The 21,360-nt window shown below is 49.4% G+C and overlaps 1 protein-coding gene across 3 annotated transcripts; it reads left to right on the top strand.

Annotated features, from left to right (window-relative positions):
• The first annotated feature begins 27 nt into the window (after positions 1-27).
• LSR (lipolysis stimulated lipoprotein receptor) lies at positions 28-18,504 on the top strand. Of its 3 annotated transcripts, XM_075329316.1 has the most exons (10): positions 28-200; positions 5,727-6,065; positions 6,198-6,317; positions 9,112-9,168; positions 10,466-10,612; positions 13,952-14,113; positions 15,124-15,180; positions 15,279-15,407; positions 16,860-17,524; positions 17,729-18,504. In XM_075329316.1, exons 1-10 carry the CDS (start codon positions 146-148, stop codon positions 17,762-17,764), a joined length of 1,767 nt encoding a protein of 588 aa, XP_075185431.1. In that variant the 5' UTR covers positions 28-145; the 3' UTR covers positions 17,765-18,504. The 3 variants fall into 3 exon arrangements, with proteins under 3 accessions (XP_075185431.1, XP_075185433.1, XP_075185434.1); XM_075329318.1 differs by lacking the exon at positions 9,112-9,168; XM_075329319.1 differs by lacking the exon at positions 10,466-10,612.
• Positions 18,505-21,360: the final 2,856 nt, after the last annotated feature.

Below are 21,360 nucleotides of genomic sequence, written 5' to 3'. Positions count from 1 at the left end.
TCGGGCGCGCTCCCGCCTCTTCCGCGTCTCCTCAGTCTCCGGGCCGGGCAGGTGCTGGTTTCCGCGGACGCTTGTCTCTGTGGTGGTCTCCGGTGTCGCTCGGGGGTCCCGGTTCCTCAGGTCTCCTCTCGGGCGGGCGGCGGTGATGGCGGGGCGCGGAGGCTGCGGTCTGGCTCTGCTGTGTCTGCTGCTCCTGGCAGGTGAGAGGCCGGGACCGGAGGTGGCGGGGAACTGACTCCTCTGGAAAGTTCTGTTATCCCGGGAGTGGCCCTTATGTGACAGGCGGACTCACTGTACATAATATACACACGGTATATACTGCGATATACGGGATATCACACAGGGCGGAGTCTCGCTATAATAGACAACTGGGCGGAGTCTCTATAACATGGACTTTATTGCACAGTGAGCATAAATCCGTTTTATTTTGTGTTTTCCTCATGGAGTAAATATTCCGATCTGTTATTAGTGTGGACGGTTGTGTACGCGCTTGCTGCACAGATCGCTGCTGCGCATGCTCGGCCTCCGCTCCATTCATTGTCTGTGGGACGGTCGAGCATGCGCAGCATCAATCAGGACCGCTGCAACACGAAGCGGCTCCACACACACAGACCCTGGACAGAGGGGCGCCGGCGGTGTTATATACAGTGTATACAGGATGGGGGGGACGGTGTTATATACAGTGTATACAGGACGGGGGGCTCCACACACACAGACCCTGGACAGAGGGGCGCCGGCGGTGTTATATACAGTGAATACAGGACGGGGGGCTCCACACACACAGACCCTGGACAGAGGGACCCCGGCGGTGTTATATACAGTGTATACAGGACGGGGGGCTCCACACACACAGACCCTGGATAGAGGGACCCCGGCGGTGTTATATACAGTGTATACAGGACGGGGGGCTCCACACACACAGACCCTGGACAGAGGGACCCCGGCGGTGTTATATACAGTGTATACAGGACGGGGGGCTCCACACACAGACCCTGGGCAGAGGGACCCCGGCGGTGTTATATACAGTGTATACAGGACGGGGGGCTCCACACACACAGACCCTGACAGAGAGACCTCCCCCTTGATGTTATATACAGTGTATAGAGGACGGGGGGCTCCACACACACAGACCCTGGACAGAGGGACCCCGGCGGTGTTATATACAGTGTATACAGGACGGGGGGCTCCACACACACAGACCCAGGACAGAGAGACCCCGGCGGTGTTATATACAGTGTATACAGGACGGGGGGCTCCACACACACAGACCCTGGACAGAGGGACCCCGGCGGTGTTATATACAGTGTATACAGGACGGGGGGCTCCACACACACAGACCCTGGACAGAGGGACCCCGGCGGTGTTATATACAGTGTATACAGGACGGGGGGCTCCACACACACAGACCCTGGATAGAGGGACCCCGGCGGTGTTATATACAGTGTATACAGGACGGGGGGCTCCACACACACAGACCCTGGACAGAGGGACCCCGGCGGTGTTATATACAGTGTATACAGGACGGGGGGCTCCACACACAGACCCTGGGCAGAGGGACCCCGGCGGTGTTATATACAGTGTATACAGGACGGGGGGCTCCACACACACAGACCCTGACAGAGAGACCTCCCCCTTGATGTTATATACAGTGTATAGAGGACGGGGGGCTCCACACACACAGACCCTGGACAGAGGGACCCCGGCGGTGTTATATACAGTGTATACAGGACGGGGGGCTCCACACACACAGACCCAGGACAGAGAGACCCCGGCGGTGTTATATACAGTGTATACAGGACGGGGGGCTCCACACACACAGACCCTGGACAGAGGGACCCCGGCGGTGTTATATACAGTGTATACAGGATGGGGGGCTCCACACACACAGATCCTGGACAGAGGGACCCCGGCGGTGTTATATACAGTGTATACAGGACGGGGGGCTCCACACACACAGACCCTGGACAGAGGGACCCCGGCGGTGTTATATACAGTGTATACAGGACGGGGGGCTCCACACACACAGACCCTGGGCAGAGGGACCCCGGCGGTGTTATATACAGTGTATACAGGACGGGGGGCTCCACACACACAGACCCTGGACAGAGGGACCCCGGCGGTGTTATATACAGTGTATACAGGACGGGGGGCTCCACACACACAGACCCTGACAGAGAGACCCCCCATAATGTTATATACAGTGTATACAGGACGGGGGGCTCCACACACACAGACCCTGGACAGAGAGACCCCCCATGATGTTATATACAGTGTATACAGGACGGGGGGCTCCACACACACAGACCCTGGACAGAGGGACCCCGGCGGTGTTATATACAGTGTATACAGGACGGGGGGGCTCCACACACACAGACCCTGGACAGAGGGACCCCGGCGGTGTTATATACAGTGTATACAGGACGGGGGGCTCCACACACAGACCCTGGACAGAAGGACCCCGGTGGTGTTATATACAGTGTATACAGGACGGGGGGGGCTCCACACACAGACCCTGGACAGAGGGACCCCGGCGGTGTTATATACAGTGTATACAGGACGGGGGGCTCCACACACAGACCCTGGACAGAGGGACCCCGGCGGTGTTATATACAGTGTATACAGGACGGGGGGCTCCACACATAGACTTTGGATAGAGGGACCCCGGCGGTGTTATATACAGTGTATACCGAACGGGGGGCTCCACACACACAGACCCTGGACAGAGGGACCCCGGCGGTGTTATATACAGTGTATACAGGACGGGGGGCTCCACACACACAGACCCTGGACAGAGGGACCCCGGCGGTGTTATATACAGTGTATACAGGACGGGGGGTGGCGTTATATACAGTGTATACAGGACGGGGGGCTCCACACACACAGACCCTGGACAGAGGGACCCCGGCGGTGTTATATACAGTGTATACAGGACGGGGGGCTCCACACACACAGACCCTGGACAGAGGGACGCCGGCGGTGTTATATACAGTGTATACAGGACGGGGGGCTCCACACATAGACCCTGGATAGAGGGACCCCGGCGGCATTATATACAGTGTATACAGGACGGGGGGCGGCGTTATATACAGTGTATACGGGACGGGGGCGGCGTTATATACGGTGTATATGGGACGGGGGGGCGGCGTTATATACAGTGTATACGGGACGGGGGCGGCGTTATATACGGTGTATATGGGACGGGGGGGCGGCGTTATATACGGTGTATACGGGACGGGGGCGGCGTTATATACGGTGTATACGGGACGGGGGGGCGGCGTTATATACGGTGTATACGGGACGGGGGGCGGCGTTATATATAGTGTATACGGGACGGGGGGACGGCGTTATATATAGTGTATACGGGACGGGGGGACGGCGTTATATACGGTGTATACGGGACGGGGGCGGCGTTATATACGGTGTATACGGGACGGGGGGGCGGCGTTATATACGGTGTATACGGGACGGGGGGCGGCGTTATATACGGTGTATACGGGACGGGGGGACGGCGTTATATACTGCGTATACGGGACGGGGGGGCGGCGTTATATACTGCGTATACGGGACGGGGGGACGGCGTTTTATACTGCGTATACGGGACGGGGGGACGGCGTTTTATACTGCGTATACGGGACGGGGGGGCGGCGTTATATACGGTGTATACGGGACGGGGGGCGGCGTTATATACGGTGTATACGGGACGGGGGGACGGCGTTATATACTGCGTATACGGGACGGGGGGGCGGCGTTATATACTGCGTATACGGGACGGGGGGACGGCGTTTTATACTGCGTATACGGGACGGGGGGACGGCGTTTTATACTGCGTATACGGGACGGGGGGCGGCGTTATATACTGCGTATACGGGATGGGGGGACGGCGTTATATACTGCGTATACGGGACGGGGGGACGGCGTTTTATACTGCGTATACGGGACGGGGGGACGGCGTTTTATACTGCGTATACGGGACGGGGGGCGGCGTTATATACTGCGTATACGGGACGGGGGGCGGCGTTATATATAGTGTATACGGGACGGGGGGACGGCGTTATATACTGCGTATACGGGATGGGGGGACGGCGTTATATACTGCGTATACGGGATGGGGGGACGGCGTTATATACTGCGTATACGGGACGGGGGGACGGCGTTTTATACTGCGTATACGGGACGGGGGGACGGCGTTTTATACTGCGTATACGGGACGGGGGCGGCGTTATATACTGCGTATACGGGACGGGGGGCGGCGTTATATATAGTGTATACGGGACGGGGGGACGGCGTTATATACTGCGTATACGGGACGGGGGGACGGCGTTATATACTGCGTATACGGGATGGGGGGACGGCGTTATATACTGCGTATACGGGACGGGGGGCGGCGTTATATACTGTGTATACGGGATGGGGGGACGGCGTTATATACTGTGTATACGGGACGGGGGGCGGCGTTATATACTGTGTATACGGGATGGGGGGACGGCGTTATATACTGTGTATACGGGACGGGGGGCGGCGTTATATACTGTGTATACGGGATGGGGGGACGGCGTTATATACTGTGTATACGGGACGGGGGGCGGCGTTATATACAGCGTATATGGGACGGGGGGACGGCATTATATACTGTGTATTACGGTATATATTTCCGTGGTACTGCACGTTTCCCTTGGACCCTGCACTGTATATCGGTGAGTGTGATTTTGCTCCCCTCTAGTTTCGGTGCAGTGGGGGGTTGGGCAGTGGCCGGGGGAGGGGAGGCGCTGGCTGTTACTGGTGCACGGCAGGAGGGCTGGAATGGGAGCGGCAGCACAATAACAAGAGCCCGCACCTGCACCCCCCTCCCTACAGACAGTGTGCGCACTGCCACCACCTCCTGCCCATCACTGTGTACTGCAGCCTGACCCTGCCATAGTTATGGGGGCTTCACATACAGACACCACAAATCCGCAGCGCAGGCAGATATCCATCCCCTATGAAGGCTGAAAATCCATAGTGTACAATGGAAAGTGCATTATAAGACGAGCGGATATGAGTCACATGGGGTGTGATATGGAGGTTATAAGAAGGGCGGATACGAGTCACAAGGTGTAATATGTAGGTTATAAGTGAGGCAGACATCAGTCACATGGTGTAATGGAGGTAATAAGAGGGGCGGATATGGGTCATATCGTGTAATATGGAGGTTATCTCAGCACTGGAGGGGGCTGATATCAGTCACATGTGATGTCTTGGGTTATATCAGTGTAGTAGCGGATATCAGTCACATAGTGTAATATGGACATTATAAGAGGGGCGGATATGGGTCACATGGTGTGATATGGAGGTTATATCAGCACTGGAGGGGGCTGATATCAGTCATGTGCTGTCTGGGGGTATATAAGCACTGGAGTGTTATATGAGGTGCAGATATCAGTCACATGGTGTGATAAGGAGGTAATATCACTGGAGGGGGCTGATATCAGTCACATGTGCTGTCTGGGGTATATCAGCGCTGGAGGGGGCTGATATCAGTCACATGTGCTGTCTGGGGGTATACAAGCATTGGAGTGTTATATGAGGTGCAGATATCAGTCACATGGTGTGATATGGAGGTTATATCAGCGCTGGAGGGGGCTGATATCAGTCACATGTGCTGTCTGGGGTTATATCAGCACTGGAGTGTTATATGAGGTGCAGATATCAGTCATGTGATGTGACCCCCCCTTGTTTTGTGTTTGCAGGCGGTGGCGGTGCTCTGGTGGTGACTATAAAGAATCCCTTCAATGTGGTGATGCTGTTCCAGCCGATCACGCTGCAGTGCTCCTATGAGACCACCTCCACGTATCCCCCTATCGTCACCTGGAAGTTTAAATCCTACTGCAGGAGTCGGATCGCGGACGCCTTCAGCTCCAGCTCCAGCGTGGACGCCACCAACACCAACCTGCTGCAGCAGGCCGGCTACAACCCCTACGTGGAGTGCCAGGACAGCAGCCGCACCGTGCGCATCGTGGCCACCAAGATGAGCAACACCGTCACCCTGGGGCAGGACTACCAGGGGCGGAAGATCACCATAAACAACAGTAGGTAGCGGGTGTCGCCTTAGGCTCCCGCAGCGTTCCGGTGAGGCCTCGCTCGCGCCCCCGCAGCGTTCCGGTGAGGCCTCGCTCGCGCCCCCGCAGCGTTCCGGTGACGTCATCTTCTATTCTCTCCAGATGCAGATCTCACCTTCGATCAGACAGCCTGGGGCGACAGCGGCGTTTACTACTGCACCGTCTCCGTTGCGCAGGACCTGACCGGAAATAATGAAGCTTACGCTGAACTGATGGTATTGGGTAAGAATATCATCATCATCCTCTATAGGGAAGGCAACACTGCCCCGCACAGCAGCACGCCACACATCACAGGCAGAGTGCAGCTCTGGAGTATAATACAAAAAGTAACTCAGGATCAAGAATGTTATATATGTATACAGTGACTGCACCAGCAGAATAGTGAGTGCAGCTCTGGAGTATAATACAGGAGGTAACTCAGGATCAGTAATGTAATGTATGTACACAGTGACTGCACCAGCAGAATAGTGAGTGCAGCTCTGGAGTATAATACAGGAGGTAACTCAGGATCAGTAATGTAATGTATGTACACAGTGACTGCACCAGCAGAATAGTGAGTGCAGCTCTGGAGTATAATACAGGATGTAACTCAGGATCAGTAATGTATGTACACAGTGACTGCACCAGCAGAATAGTGAGTGCAGCTCTGGAGTATAATATAGGAGGTAACTCAGGATCAGTAATGTAATGCATGTACACAGTGACTGCACCAGCAGAATAGTGAGTGCAGCTCTGGAGTATAATACAGGAGGTAACTCAGGATCAGTAATGTAATGTATGTACACAGTGACTGCACCAGCAGAATAGTGAGTACATCTCTGGAGTATAATACAGGAGGTAACTCAGGATCAGTAATGTAATGTATGTACACAGTGACTGCACCAGCAGAATAGTGAGTGCAGCTCTGGAGTATAATACAGGATGTAACTCAGGATCAGTAATGTATGTACACAGTAACTGCACCAGCAGAATAGTGAGTGTAGCTCTGGAGTATAATACAGGAGGTAACTTAGGATCAGTAATGTAATGTATGTACACAGTGACTGCACCAGCAGAATAGTGAGTGCAGCTCTGGGGTATAATACAGGAGGTAACTCAGGATCAGTAATGTAATGTATGTACACAGTGACTGCACCAGCAGAATAGTGAGTGCAGCTCTGGAGTTTAATACAGGAGGTAACTCAGGTTCAGTAATGTAATGTATGTACACAGTGACTGCACCAGCAGAATAGTGAGTGCAGCTCTGGAGTATAATACAGGAGGTAACTCAGGATCAGTAATGTAATGTATGTACACAGTGACTGCACCAGCAGAATAGTGAGTGCAGCTCTGGAGTATAATACAAGAGGCAACTCAGGATCAGTAATGTATGTACACAGTGACTGCACCAGCAGAATAGTGAGTGAAGCTCTGGAGTATAATACAGGAGGTAACTCGGGATCAGTAATGTATGTACACAGTGACTGCAGCAGCAGAATAGTGAGTGCAGCTCTGGAGTATAATACAGGAGGTAACTCAGGATCAGAAATGTAATGTATGTACACAGTGACTGCACCAGCAGAATAGTGAGTACAGCTCTGGAGGATAATACAGGATGTAACTCAGGATCAGTAATGTAGTGTATGTACACAGTGACTGCACCAGCAGAATAGTGAGTGCAGCTCTGGAGTATAATACAGGATGTAACTCAGGATCAGTAATGTAATGTATGTACACAGTGACTGCACCAGCAGAATAGTGAGTGCAGCTCTGGAGTATAATACAGGAGGTAACTCAGGATCAGTAATGTATGTACACAGTGACTGCACCAGCAGAATAGTGAGTGCAGCTCTGGAGTATAATATAGGAGGTAATCCAGGATCAGTAATGTATGTACACAGTGACCACCAGCAGAATAGTGAGTGTAGCTCTGGAGTATAATACAGGAGGTAACTTAGGATCAGTAATGTAATGTATGTACACAGTGACTGCACCAGCAGAATAGTGAGTGCAGCTCTGGGGTATAATACAGGAGGTAACTCAGGTTCAGTAATGTAATGTATGTACACAGTGACTGCACCAGCAGAATAGTGAGTGCAGCTCTGGAGTATAATACAGGAGGTAACTCAGGATCAGTAATGTAATGTATGTACACAGTGACTGCACCAGCAGAATAGTGAGTGCAGCTCTGGAGTATAAGACTGGATTCAATTTAGAGGGACCCACCTCATACTATCCTTGACATTGACTTCATGTTTATGCACAAGGACAGAAACGATAAAAAAAAAATAAACCTACTGGTCCATGGGAACCTTTTGTAGAAGCAGTGTAGTGGTTGTGTCGGGCTCTGCCTGGGCTCTGATGCTGCAGGACAGTCACCATTTATAGTGGATTGCTGTGAATAAATCTAGTTTTCTGTCCGCAGTTCCCGGCGCTCCCTGTAGGAGGCAGCGGTCGTCTGCAGGCTGTGATATTAGACCTGTAGCATTATCTGCTGGAGAAATGCTGCCATCTAGTGTTTACTGTAGGAAATGCTCCACGTATCCGATAGGCTGGGTTCACAAGTTATGTTTTTCTGCCGTCTTCACAGTGTAAAAAGCAGGTTTTACTGTGTGTTTTTAATTTTTTTTTTGTGTTTCTGCTCCGTCATTTGTCTGCAGTGCATGTTTAATATATGCAAAACAGCAAAATGTATCATGTGAACATAGCCTTACAGGTGGGATTTATGTGTTGGGGACAGGGTTGTAGTGCACGGGCCATTAAGGGCAATCTTAGAGTCGGGGGAAGTGAAGGGGATTTTTGTGTGGGGGGGTGATAGCTATTTATTTGCTTAGTGGTAGAATCCATGAAGCGCTGCTGCCGATCTTCATCCTGAGCCTCCTGTTGCATGAGTAGATGACGTAGTATTGCATTATTGAGAGCTGCAGGAATCTGCTCTAGTTTTTGAGTCTTTTTGTAGATTCGGAGGGGAGGGGGTCAGACTGGTTTAAGAAGACCAAATCTCTATTTAGTAACTTGTGTTTCTTTTGTCCTCCAGGCAGAACGTCAAAGGGCTCTGAACTATTGCCAGGCTTTGAGCTAGATAACATGGAAGGTAACCGCTCCATCCATGGTCAGGGCTTGGATTTGGTGAAGGGGCTGTGAATATTGAGCAGAGTAGGTGGGAACGCACCGGCCGCACGTGTGACTCCGTTCATTGTCTATGGGACCCTCCCTCTCTCGCACGGTCCCATAGTCAATGGGCGGTCCCATAGTCAATGGGCGGTCCCATAGTCAATGGGCGGTCCCATAGTCAATGGGCGGTCCCATAGTCAATGGGCGGTCCCATAGTCAATGGGCGGTCCCATAGTCAATGGGCGGTCCCATAGTCAATGGGCGGTCCCATAGTCAATGGGCGGTCCCATAGTCAATGGGCGGTCCCATAGTCAATGGGCGGTCCCATAGTCAATGGGCGGTCCCATAGTCAATGGGCGGTCCCATAGTCAATGGGCGGTCCCATAGTCAATGGGCGGTCCCATAGTCAATGGGCGGAGCGGCGGTGCAGAGCCCGGAGCGGTGCGGCTCCTCAATGAGTTGCTAAGATGGGAATAGCCCTGTAAGTCATTGCCCCCTCCCCTCCCCCAGATTAGTGCAGGTGGGGTTTTGGTGCAATCTTCATAGAGCACGGATCTGCTGCGGTGCGAGGGCAGCGATCCGTCCTGGTCTCTGCGGCTTTGGTTTTCTCTTGCGGTGTCATTGTGCACACAGCACTGCCGGGGAGGCGTCTCTGCAGTGTTTGTGCATTGTATATAGTTTATTTTATATACTTACTATAGTGCCGGTGTATCCTCATCGTGTACACCGCTGCCTTCTCTGCTTTTGCTTCCGTTTTGGGCCTCATTTACTCTGGCGTATTTGGGCCACAGCTGTGCCGTGCCCGAGGTGCGGCGGTTCGGAGCTGTGCCGTGCCCGAGGTGCGGCGGTTCGGAGCTGCGCCGTGCCCGGGGTGCGGCGGTTCGGATCCCTCCTTTCTCCTCTAAGCTCCCAAGACCCCCCCCCCCCCCTTCTCACTGATACATTGTGGCACTGTGCGGATCCCTCGCTGATACATTGTAGCACGGTGCGGATCCTTTATTACACAGGAATATTTCCATTCACTGACAATAAGCAGACGTCTTGGTAAGTGGTGAGTAATTGCGCAGACCTGCTGTGCCCGGGATACGCCGCCATGTGCAGCTCACATATATGTGCTGGCGGGAAGCCTCGTCCGTCCTGGTTCCTGTCAGCGCTTTATTGCCGCGGTGTCTGGGCAGCGTCACTGTCCCCGGCAGCCGCTGCCCTCACTGAGGGTTAATGAGACTGTGACCGCTTGTCTCCTGCAGACTGTGACGCTTCTGTCTCTTGTTTTCCAGACTGGCTTTTCGTGGTACTCGTCCTCCTCGCTGGATTCTTCCTCTTCCTCATGATTGGGATCTGCTGGTGCCAGTGCTGCCCACACACCTGCTGCTGTTATGTGCGCTGCCCGTGCTGCCCCGAGAAATGCTGCTGCCCCAGAGCGCGTACGTACAACTGCCGCAGACACAGTATTTCACATTCCTGCATGTAGATGGCGCCATTCAGTGCTGTACTATATGTATGTAGTGAGCTCCCTCTAGTGGTGACTGTATAATCTGTATGTAGTGAGCTCCCTCTAGTGGTGGCTGTATAAATCTGTATGTAGTGAGCTCCCTCTAGTGGTGGCTGTATAATCTGTATGTAGTGAGCTCCCTCTAGTGGTGGCTGTATAAATCTGTATGTAGTGAGCTCCCTCTAGTGGTGACTGTATAATCTGTATGTAGTGAGCTCCCTCTAGTGGTGGCTGTATAAATCTGTATGTAGTGAGCTCCCTCTAGTGGTGGCTGTATAATCTGTATGTAGTGAGCTCCCTCTAGTGGTGGCTGTATAAATCTGTATGTAGTGAGCTCCCCCTAGTGGTGGCTGTATAAATCTGTATGTAGTGAGCTCCCTCTAGTGGTGGCTGTATAAATCTGTATGTAGTGAGCTCCCTCTAGTGGTGGCTGTATAAATCTGTATGTAGTGAGCTCCCTCTAGTGGTGACTGTATAATCTGTATGTAGTGAGCTCCCCCTAGTGGTGGCTGTATAAATCTGTATGTAGTGAGCTCCCCCTAGTGGTAACTGTATAAATCTGTATGTAGTGAGCTCCCTCTAGTGGTGGCTGTATAAATCTGTATGTAGTGAGCTCCCTCTAGTGGTGGCTGTATAAATCTGTATGTAGTGAGCTCCCTCTAGTGGTGACTGTATAAATCTGTATGTAGTGAGCTCCCCCTAGTGGTGACTGTATAATCTGTATGTAGTGAGCTCCCCCTAGTGGTGGCTGTATAAATCTGTATGTAGTGAGCTCCCTCTAGTGGTGGCAGTATAAATCTGTATGTAGTGAGTTCCCTCTAGTGGTGACTGTATAAATCTGTATGTAGTGAGCTCCCCCTAGTGGTGGCTGTATAATCTGTATGTAGTGAGCTCCCTCTAGTGGTGGCTGTATAAATCTGTATGTAGTGAGCTCCCTCTAGTGGTGGCTGTATAAATCTGTATGTAGTGAGCTCCCTCTAGTGGTGGCTGTATAAATCTGTATGTAGTGAGCTTCCTCTAGTGGTGGCTGTATAAATCTGTATGTAGTGAGCTCCCTCTAGTGGTGACTGTATAAATCTGTATGTAGTGAGCTCCCTCTAGTGGTGGCTGTATAAATCTGTATGTAGTGAGCTCCCTCTAGTGGTGACTGTATAAATCTGTATGTAGTGAGCTCCCTCTAGTGGTGGCTGTATAAATCTGTATGTAGTGAGCTCCCTCTAGTGGTGGCTGTATAAATCTGTATGTAGTGAGCTCCCTCTAGTGGTGGCTGTATAAATCTGTATGTAGTGAGCTGCCTCTAGTGGTGGTTGTATAAATCTGTATGTAGTGAGCTCCCTCTAGTGGTGTCTGTATATATCTGTATGTAGTGAGCTCCCTCTAGTGGTGGATGTATAAATCTGTATGTAGTGAGCTCCCTCTAGTGGTGGCTGTATAAATCTGTATGTAGTGAGCTCCCTCTAGTGGTGGCTGTATAAATCTGTATGTAGTGAGCTTCCTCTAGTGGTGGCTGTATAAATCTGTATGTAGTGAGCTCCCTCTAGTGGTGTCTGTATATATCTGTATGTAGTGAGCTCCCTCTAGTGGTGGATGTATAAATCTGTATGTAGTGAGCTCCCTCTAGTGGTGGCTGTATAAATCTGTATGTAGTGAGCTCCCTCTAGTGGTGGCTGTATAAATCTGTATGTAGTGAGCTCCCTCTAGTGGTGGCTGTATAAATCTGTATGTAGTGAGCTCCCTCTAGTGGTGACTGTATAAATCTGTATGTAGTGAGCTCCCTCTAGTGGTGGCTGTATAAATCTGTATGTAGTGAGCTCCCTCTAGTGGTGGCTGTATAAATCTGTATGTAGTGAGCTCCCTCTAGTGGTGGCTGTATAAATCTGTATGTAGTGAGCTCCCTCTAGTGGTGACTGTATAAATCTGTATGTAGTGAGCTGCCTCTAGTGGTGGCTGTATAAATCTGTATGTAGTGAGCTCCCTCTAGTGGTGGTTGTATAAATCTGTATGTAGTGAGCTCCCTCTAGTGGTAGCTGTATAAATCTGTATGTAGTGAGCTCCCTCTAGTGGGGGCTGTATAAATCTGTATGTAGTGAGCTCCCTCTAGTGGTGGCTGTATAAATCTGTATGTAGTGAGCTGCCTCTAGTGGTGGCTGTATAAATCTGTATGTAGTGAGCTCCCTCTAGTGGTGGTTGTATAAATCTGTATGTAGTGAGCTCCCTCTAGTGGTAGCTGTATAAATCTGTATGTAGTGAGCTCCCTCTAGTGGGGGCTGTATAAATCTGTATGTAGTGAGCTCCCTCTAGTGGTGACTGTATAAATCTATATGTAGTGAGTTCCCTCTAGTGGTGGATGTATAAATCTGTATGTAGTGAGCTCCCTCTAGTGGTGGCTGTATAAATCTGTATGTAGTGAGCTCCCTCTAGTGGTAGCTGTATAAATCTGTATGTAGTGAGCTCCCCCTAGTGGTGGCTGTATAAATCTGTATGTAGTGAGCTCCCTCTAGTGGTGGCTGTATAAATCTGTATGTAGTGAGCTCCCTCTAGTGGTGACTGTATAAATCTGTATGTAGTGAGCTCCCTCTAGTGGTGGCTGTATAAATCTGTATGTAGTGAGCTCCCTCTAGTGGTGGCTGTATAAATCTGTATGTAGTGAGCTCCCTCTAGTGGTGGCTGTATAAATCTGTATGTAGTGAGCTCCCTCTAGTGGTGACTGTATAAATCTGTATGTAGTGAGCTGCCTCTAGTGGTGGCTGTATAAATCTGTATGTAGTGAGCTCCCTCTAGTGGTGGTTGTATAAATCTGTATGTAGTGAGCTCCCTCTAGTGGTAGCTGTATAAATCTGTATGTAGTGAGCTCCCTCTAGTGGGGGCTGTATAAATCTGTATGTAGTGAGCTCCCTCTAGTGGTGGCTGTATAAATCTGTATGTAGTGAGCTGCCTCTAGTGGTGGCTGTATAAATCTGTATGTAGTGAGCTCCCTCTAGTGGTGGTTGTATAAATCTGTATGTAGTGAGCTCCCTCTAGTGGTAGCTGTATAAATCTGTATGTAGTGAGCTCCCTCTAGTGGGGGCTGTATAAATCTGTATGTAGTGAGCTCCCTCTAGTGGTGACTGTATAAATCTATATGTAGTGAGCTCCCTCTAGTGGTAGCTGTATAAATCTGTATGTAGTGAGCTCCCCCTAGTGGTGGCTACAGGGATACATCAGACGTGTTGCATTGCTTCTTCTGCTGTACTGATGTATTATATGTAACTGATCTCTCCATTCCACATAGTGTATGAAGCCGGGAAGGCGGCCACTATGGGGGTGCCCAGCATTTATGCCCCCAGTGTCTACGCTCCCTCCATGTACTCCCACCCGAGCCAGGTGAAGGTGCCGCCACCAGGATCTGTCGTGAAGATGTACAACGGCTATGACTACGACGCAGCGAGCTCCGGTGAGGATCGCAACAGACTAGGTTATGCGGTGATCAGTCATCTAATGAGGCGGTGGTTAATATTTGGGGGCAAATCAGCAACAAAACCCCTGATAAATCTGCAGAGAACTCGTGCAGGGTTTGCAGCTGATCTGATGCAAAATCTAGAAGTGATTTTTGGCGCTTAAGTGTGAACCGACACTTGAAGGGTAAAAGTGCTGGGTCTGGGGGGTGTGCGTAGGAAAAAATCCTGGGGTCAGACGACCCCTTTAACCCCTGGATCCTTGTAAATATCCCATATAAAATCACTTAAGATGTCCTGGGGGACAGGATAAACCCTCCTTTGAAGTATAAAACTGCAGGGTGTGCCTGGGGGGTGTGCGCAGGAAAAACTCCTAGGTCAGACAGCTCTCTCCCCTGGATGACTGAGCGGTTCTTGTAAGTATCCCATATAATAATATCACTTCTAAGATGTCCCGTGGGGAGGGAGGGCTTCAAAAGCCGACCCTTAAAGGATAAAACTGCAGGGTGGGCCTGTGGGGTGTGCGCAGGAAAAAATTCTGGGGTCAGTCGGTCCATCTCACCCCTAAATCCTTGTAAATGTCCCATATAATATCACTTCTAAGATGTTCCGTTGGGCAGGAAAAGCTGACCCTTGAAGGATAATACTTCTGGGTGTGCCTGTGCGGTGTGCGCAGGAAAAAATCCTGGGGTCAGATGACCCCTCTCACCTCTGGATGACTGAACATTTCTTGTAAATATCCTATATAATACCACTTCTAAGATGTCCTGGGGGGCAGGAAAAAATCGACCCTTGAAGTCTAAAACTGCAGGGTGGGCCTGTGGGGTGTGCGCAGGAAAAAAAAATCCCTTCTCACCACCGGATCCTTGTAAACGTAACCATTGCTGCTGAGCAGGGATAAGTCAGGAGTGGTGTCCCGGAAAAAAACATCACCCATTACTGTCATGATGGAGCGGTATTATTAATTGCGACTTTTTGCATTGATTTTTGGCTTTTTGTGTCCTTGCAGTGGGCGGTCACAGCTCGCAGGCTCCTCTCCTCCGGGAGAACAATGTTCCAGAGTCTGGTACGCAGCTTTAATCCTCTTCTTTTGTTTCCCCCCCCCCCTCCCTCCATTATCCGGCAGGTGCCGAGGTTGATTTTTATTTTTTGGTTTATTTTCAGTTCGCAGCGGCTACCGCATCCAGGCCAACCAGCAGGACGACTCCATGAGGGTCCTGTACTACATGGAGAAGGAGCTGGCAAACTTCGACCCGACCCGGCCCGGACCGCAAAACGGCAGATTCGAGAACGGTAAATCAATGTAACGGGTGCACCGGAGCGGATTCCTTTATTAAAGGGGAACCTGTCACCGGATTTGGGCCTTGGAAACTAACACTAGCACCTTAAGCTGCGCCTGTGCTGCATTCTATAGGTGCACGTTACCCCCTGACCCCCCCCACCCCCCAAAAAAATACTTTTATAAATTGTGCGGTCCTAAGGGTGTCCTAATCTGCACCTCCTGTCCCCCTTTTCACTGTCCTCCTTTGCTGATTGATGTGGATGAAGCCTCGGACACCAAAATCTCGTGCCTGTGCAGACATATTCCCGGCTCGTGCAGGCGCACTTCTGCCCCGTTGCAAGCAGAGCCAAAAACATAGGTGTGCCTGCGCAAACCGGCGAGTTCTCTGCGCAGTCGCGAGATTTTGCCCTGTGACGTCACCTGCTTCATCCACATCGTTGGGCAAAATCTCGCGCCTGCGCAGAGAATTCACTGGTTCACACAGGCGCACCTATGTAACAGGGCAGAGCGAAGTGTGCCTGCGCAGAGAATTCACCAGCTAGCGCAGGCGCACCTATGCAACAGAGTAGAGCGAAGTGTGCCTGCACAGAGAATTTTCCGTTTAGCGCAGGCGGACCTATCCAACAGGGCAGAGCGAAGTGCGCCTGCGCAGAGAACTCGCCGGTTCGCGCAGGCGCACCTATGCAACAGGGCAGAGCAAAGTGCGCCTGCGCAGAGAATTCACCAGTTCGCCCAGGCGCACCTATGCAACAGGGCAAAGCGTAGTGCACCTGCGCAGAGAACTCGCTGGTTCGCGCAGGCACACCTATGCAACAGGGCAGAGCAAAGTGCGCCTGTGCGGAGAATTCACCGGCTAGCGCAGGCGCACCTATACAACAGGGAAGAGCGAAGTGCGCCTGCGCAGAGAATTCACCGGCTAGCGCAGGCGCAGCTATACAACAGGGCAGAGCGAAGTGCGCCTGCGCAGAGAATTCACCAGTTCGCGCATGCGCACCTATGCGTGAGTCGGGGATATGGAGATTTTGCCCACCCACAGGCATCATCCACGTCCATCAGCACAAGAGGGCAGCGAAAGGAGGGACCGGAGGCACAGATTAGGACGCCCATTAGACCGAACCTGACAATTTCCATACAGGGCTGGAGATTTTATATGGGTATTTGTGGGGTCTACAGGGGGGTCAGGGGGTAATGTGCACCTTCATGGAATGCAGCACGGGCGCTGCTTAAGGGGCTAGTTCTAGTTTCAAAGGCCAAATTCTGCTGACCGGTTCCCCTTTGCACCAATGCATTTTTGCTATTGGGTTTCCCTATGCTTTACCCGGCTCGCTGACCGTTTCTTAGTTAACTCATTTTGCAGCCAGTTATTGGAATGTGCAACACCGAGTAATGAAGACTGACGACTGCAAAAAAAAACAAAGCATAAATCCGGGAATATTAATTACTTTTATTTCTGTACTCCGCAGCATCTGCGATGAGCGAGGTCAGCTCGTTGCACGAGGAGGATCACCGGAATCACCTGCGCAGCGATCTCGGCCGCTTGCGGAATCAGGCCATGACTCCTATCCAGGACATCGAGCTGGAAAGTCTCCCAGACAGCGGCTACCGACGTCCCCAGCCGCCACCGCACACCTACGACGACGACTTCTACCGAGGCGAGAGGCGGGCGCGTACCCGCTCCATGGACGACTTGGACGACCTGGACAGAAGAGACCGGTACCGCGATCCTCCTGACAGCCGGAGCCGGGGAAGGCGCAGCTCGGACGATGAGGACAGCAGCAGGGGCCACGGCCGGGGACGCGACGGGCGGGGTCGAGACGGCCGCTCCCCGGACCCTCGCGATAACTACTATGGAGGTCAAAGGAGCAGGAGTAGAGACGACCTTCGGGAATTTGACCGGTCGCGCCAGGACCCGGAATACGACGATCGGTTCCTCGAAGACGCCCTGAGACGGAAGCAGCAGCAGCAGAGAGCCGGCAGCCGCGACGGATTGGATAGCGTCGCCAACTCCTCTCGCTCGGAAGGCAGGAGAAACCGCCGCAAGGATGACGACGACGACGATTTCCCACCGCCTCCTCCGCCTTATACAGAGACCGAGTCTGTGTCATCACGAGGGAAGAAGCTGAAAAAGGTCAGTGGTGATCTATAACCCACCCAGACAGATATATGGTGGTCCCCGGAGAGGAGCCAAACCTCTGCCCACTTCTGCCGGGGCTTCCTGCGCTGTTCCTTTAAGATGCTTTTCAGCGATGCGCTAGAGCTCTGCTGATAATCTATCCACCCTGCAAAATGCCGCGCTCTGACGAGTCTGATTCTCTCTCTTCTTTCTCTACAGGGTGAAGCTCTGAGTCGGGAAAGTCTCATCGTGTGACCCCCGGACTGAGCGACGACGATTTTTTTGGGGGGGGTTTATATCGATTTTTAGAACTTCTTTTTTCATCCTGGATTGAAAATATCTGGAAGCCGCGATAATCTGCGGGCGGCGGAATTAGCGAAGCGGATCATTAGTGTCGAGATTTTATTGTTTTTAGAGGACTTTTTTTTATTATTTAATATGAAAAGATTTGCGTCTGACAGAATTCTCTGTATCCCGGGGCCGTCCGGTCACCGACTGGGATCTGCGGCCCCAAAAATCAACTTTCCAGTCTATTACTTTCTGAATCCAATTCATTCATAGAAATGTGTAAATCTTTAGTCTGTTTAGGATGGGAATATAAAGTCTGACGCTGGGAAGGCTGAAAATCCAGAGATTAACCGGATGAGAAAAACACAGCGCCCCCTCTGTGCGCAGGCGAAGAGCGGTATTACAGCTTTATCCACATCCACTCTAATAAAGCCGAGCTCCATGTCTCCGGCAGAAGGAGGCTTTTATTTCTAATTGAGGTCTCCAGCAGCGCAGAGGATTTCAGGACAGGAACGTGCTGATCTCATGACAGCAGCAGTCTGTCGTTTGTTTTTTTTTTGTTTGTTTTTTTTTTGTTTGTTTTTTTTTTTGTTTGTTTTTTTTTTGTTTGTTTTTTTTTTGTTTTGTTTTTTTGAGGAACGCAGCCTTTGTTCTGTAATGTAAATGTCTTATGCATTTATTGTGTCCGATGTATTTTATTTTTTAAATGTCATTGTATAGATACATTGTTGTACTTTGTCCTAATCACAAGTTAAAAATGTTAAAAATATATATATATATATATATATATATATATATATATATATATATATATATATATATATATATATATATATATATATTATATATATAATTTTTTTTTTTTTATTTTTAGTTTGTTGTTTTTTTTTTTACACCTATTGGGGCTAAACCCTGGAGGTTAATATGAAAGAAATTAAAGAATAAAAAAAAAAATTATATAATATGTACACATATACATACATATTGCGGCTAAACCCTGGCGGTTATTACTATGGTCATCCAGAGCTGCAGCTAAAAAACACTAAAATAAATTTATATTATACATACACGCATATATTATATATAGTGTGTATGTATAATATTTTTTGGGGGAATTCTTTTACTACAGCTCTGGTAGGGTTTAGCTGCTCTATATATGTGTTACTGTATGTATATGTGTATATGTGTACATATATAATAAAATATATTTTTATATATATATATATATATATATATATATATATATATATATATATATATATATATATATATATATATATATTTTGTATTTTTTTTTTTTTTTTGTTTCATATTGACCTCCAGGGCTTAGCCGCTAGGCTTCTGTGTGGATGGTAGAAGATAGAGGCTGTCACCGTTAGCACTATGGGCGGCCGCCACATTAATAATTGTAACATAGAAATGTCTTTTAAAGTTTTTTGTTTTTTTTTACAATTTTTATAAATAAAAAAAAAAAAAAATATATATATATATATATATATATATATATATAAATATTATATTTCTTCATTTTTTATTTTTTTTTTTGAGGCGCATTGTGGCCTCTTTAAACCTTATGCTTATGGCACGGAGGATGGAGTCTGTACGGTGGCTCTAGAGCCCCAACCAACCTTTTATTGTTTTTTTATGTGCATTGTTTAATTTCTGTAAATTATGATTTGTGATGGTTTTTTGTTTTTTAAATCTGCCTCCTTCTCCGGATATTTTCGCAGCGATTTATTCTATTCTTTTTTTTTTCATTTTTATTTATTTTTAATTTTTTTTTTTATGCTCTCATCAATCCTCGGAGGGTGATGGCAGCTTTTTGCACAGCAGCAATTGATCTGAAAAATCATGATTATGTGATGGGGAGGGCGGCGCTTTTCACACCCTAAATTTTGGGCAACTTGATGTCATTCTTTGGTCACATGACATTTAAAACTGCAATTTAACATTGGAAAAAAAGTAATAATATGCATAGATCACAGCGGAACTTGTGACTCGGTGGAGTCGGAGTGTCAGGATCATTCTTTGCAGAATCCACACTGACAATCATTACACTCGATCTTACAACGCAGAATTGGTGGCAGAAAATAAAGTTGTTGTTTTTTTTTTTTGTTTTAATTATTATGAATTTAATTCTGATTATTTTTCTGTTTTTCCTCCTTTTACACAAGGCTGTTATCACTATTAGTGACCTTGTTGTGTGATCCAGCTCTGGTCGGTGCAGTCCAGCGTCTTCTGTTTAGCGCTCTAGTTTCCTCTGGTGTCTGCCGACCTGTGCCTGGACATTCCACCTTAGATGGTGACGTCTCTGATCATTCATGTACAGACCTCAGCTCGTCCGAAGGGCAGAACACAGCGGCGAGGGATTTATAGGAAGCTTAATAAAGTTTTGCATTTTTGTAATATTGCACGTGTCTTCTTTATTTCCTCCTTCCTTCTTCTTTTTTGGCCTCCTTTTTTTTTTTTTTTTTTTTTTTTTTAAACCTCCTCCTTCCTTCTTTTTTTTTTTTTTTGGCCTCCTTCCTTCCTTCTTCTTTTTTTTTTTGGCCTCCTCCTTCCCTTGGCTGACAGAAGATGCTTACTGCTCCATGATATTTAAACATCAAAACTGCCATTTGCCGATGAACCCGAGTCACCAGGAACCAAGCTACAAGGAGAGCGTTTCCTCAGGGGAGGAGTTAGAAGGAGGCGCAGGGTCGGGTGACTGCTGTTGCGTACTTACAAAAGGCCAGGCTGACCGCACAGGGCTTGGCGCATGGTTACATCCGCTCCACTGGTGTCTGTAGTAGAAGAATCTAGAAGTGTACGGAGTCCAAACAAGACCTGAGCCTTCTGTCCCTCCTCCAGGACAAGACGACACCAACAAGCTCCAAAGAGCACATATTGGAACAACATTTGCCCCAGTGCAACAGCAGCCGAGTGATCCCGGCCATTCCCGCCGTCACATCTGCAGCGAAGAGAAAATAGCCAGATACTAACAATGAGGGAGCACCAACGTCACCTGGAAAAAATACTCCATTATTCTCAGTACACGAGTCAAGCCCACCAGAGCATGGTAGTGCTCACTCACCACTAGTTATACTCCAGAGCTGCACTCACTATTCTGCTGGTGCAGTCACTGTGTACATACATTACTGATCCTGAGTTACCTCCTGTATTATACTCCAGAGCTGCACTCACTATTCTGCTGGTGCAGTCACTGTGTACATACATTACATTACTGATCCTGAGTTACCTCCTGTATTATACTCCAGAGCTGCACTCACTATTCTGCTGGTGCAGTCACTGTGTACATACATTACATTACTGATCCTGAGTTACCTCCTGTATTATACTCCAGAGCTGCACTCACTATTCTGCTGGTGCAGTCACTGTGTACATACATTACTCATCCTGAGTTACCTCCTGTATTATACTCCAGAGCTGCACTCACTATTCTGCTGGTGCAGTCACTGTGTACATACATTACTGATCCTGAGTTACCTCCTGTATTATACTCCAGAGCTGCACTCACTATTCTGCTGGTGCAGTCACTGTGTACATACATTACTGATCCTGAC

The sequence above is a fragment of the Anomaloglossus baeobatrachus genome, chromosome 11 (assembly GCF_048569485.1).
Source record: "Anomaloglossus baeobatrachus isolate aAnoBae1 chromosome 11, aAnoBae1.hap1, whole genome shotgun sequence".
Classification (NCBI taxonomy): Eukaryota; Metazoa; Chordata; class Amphibia; order Anura; family Aromobatidae; genus Anomaloglossus; species Anomaloglossus baeobatrachus.
Note: the sequence above shows the minus strand (reverse complement) of the source record. Positions and strands in the feature narration are given on the sequence as shown.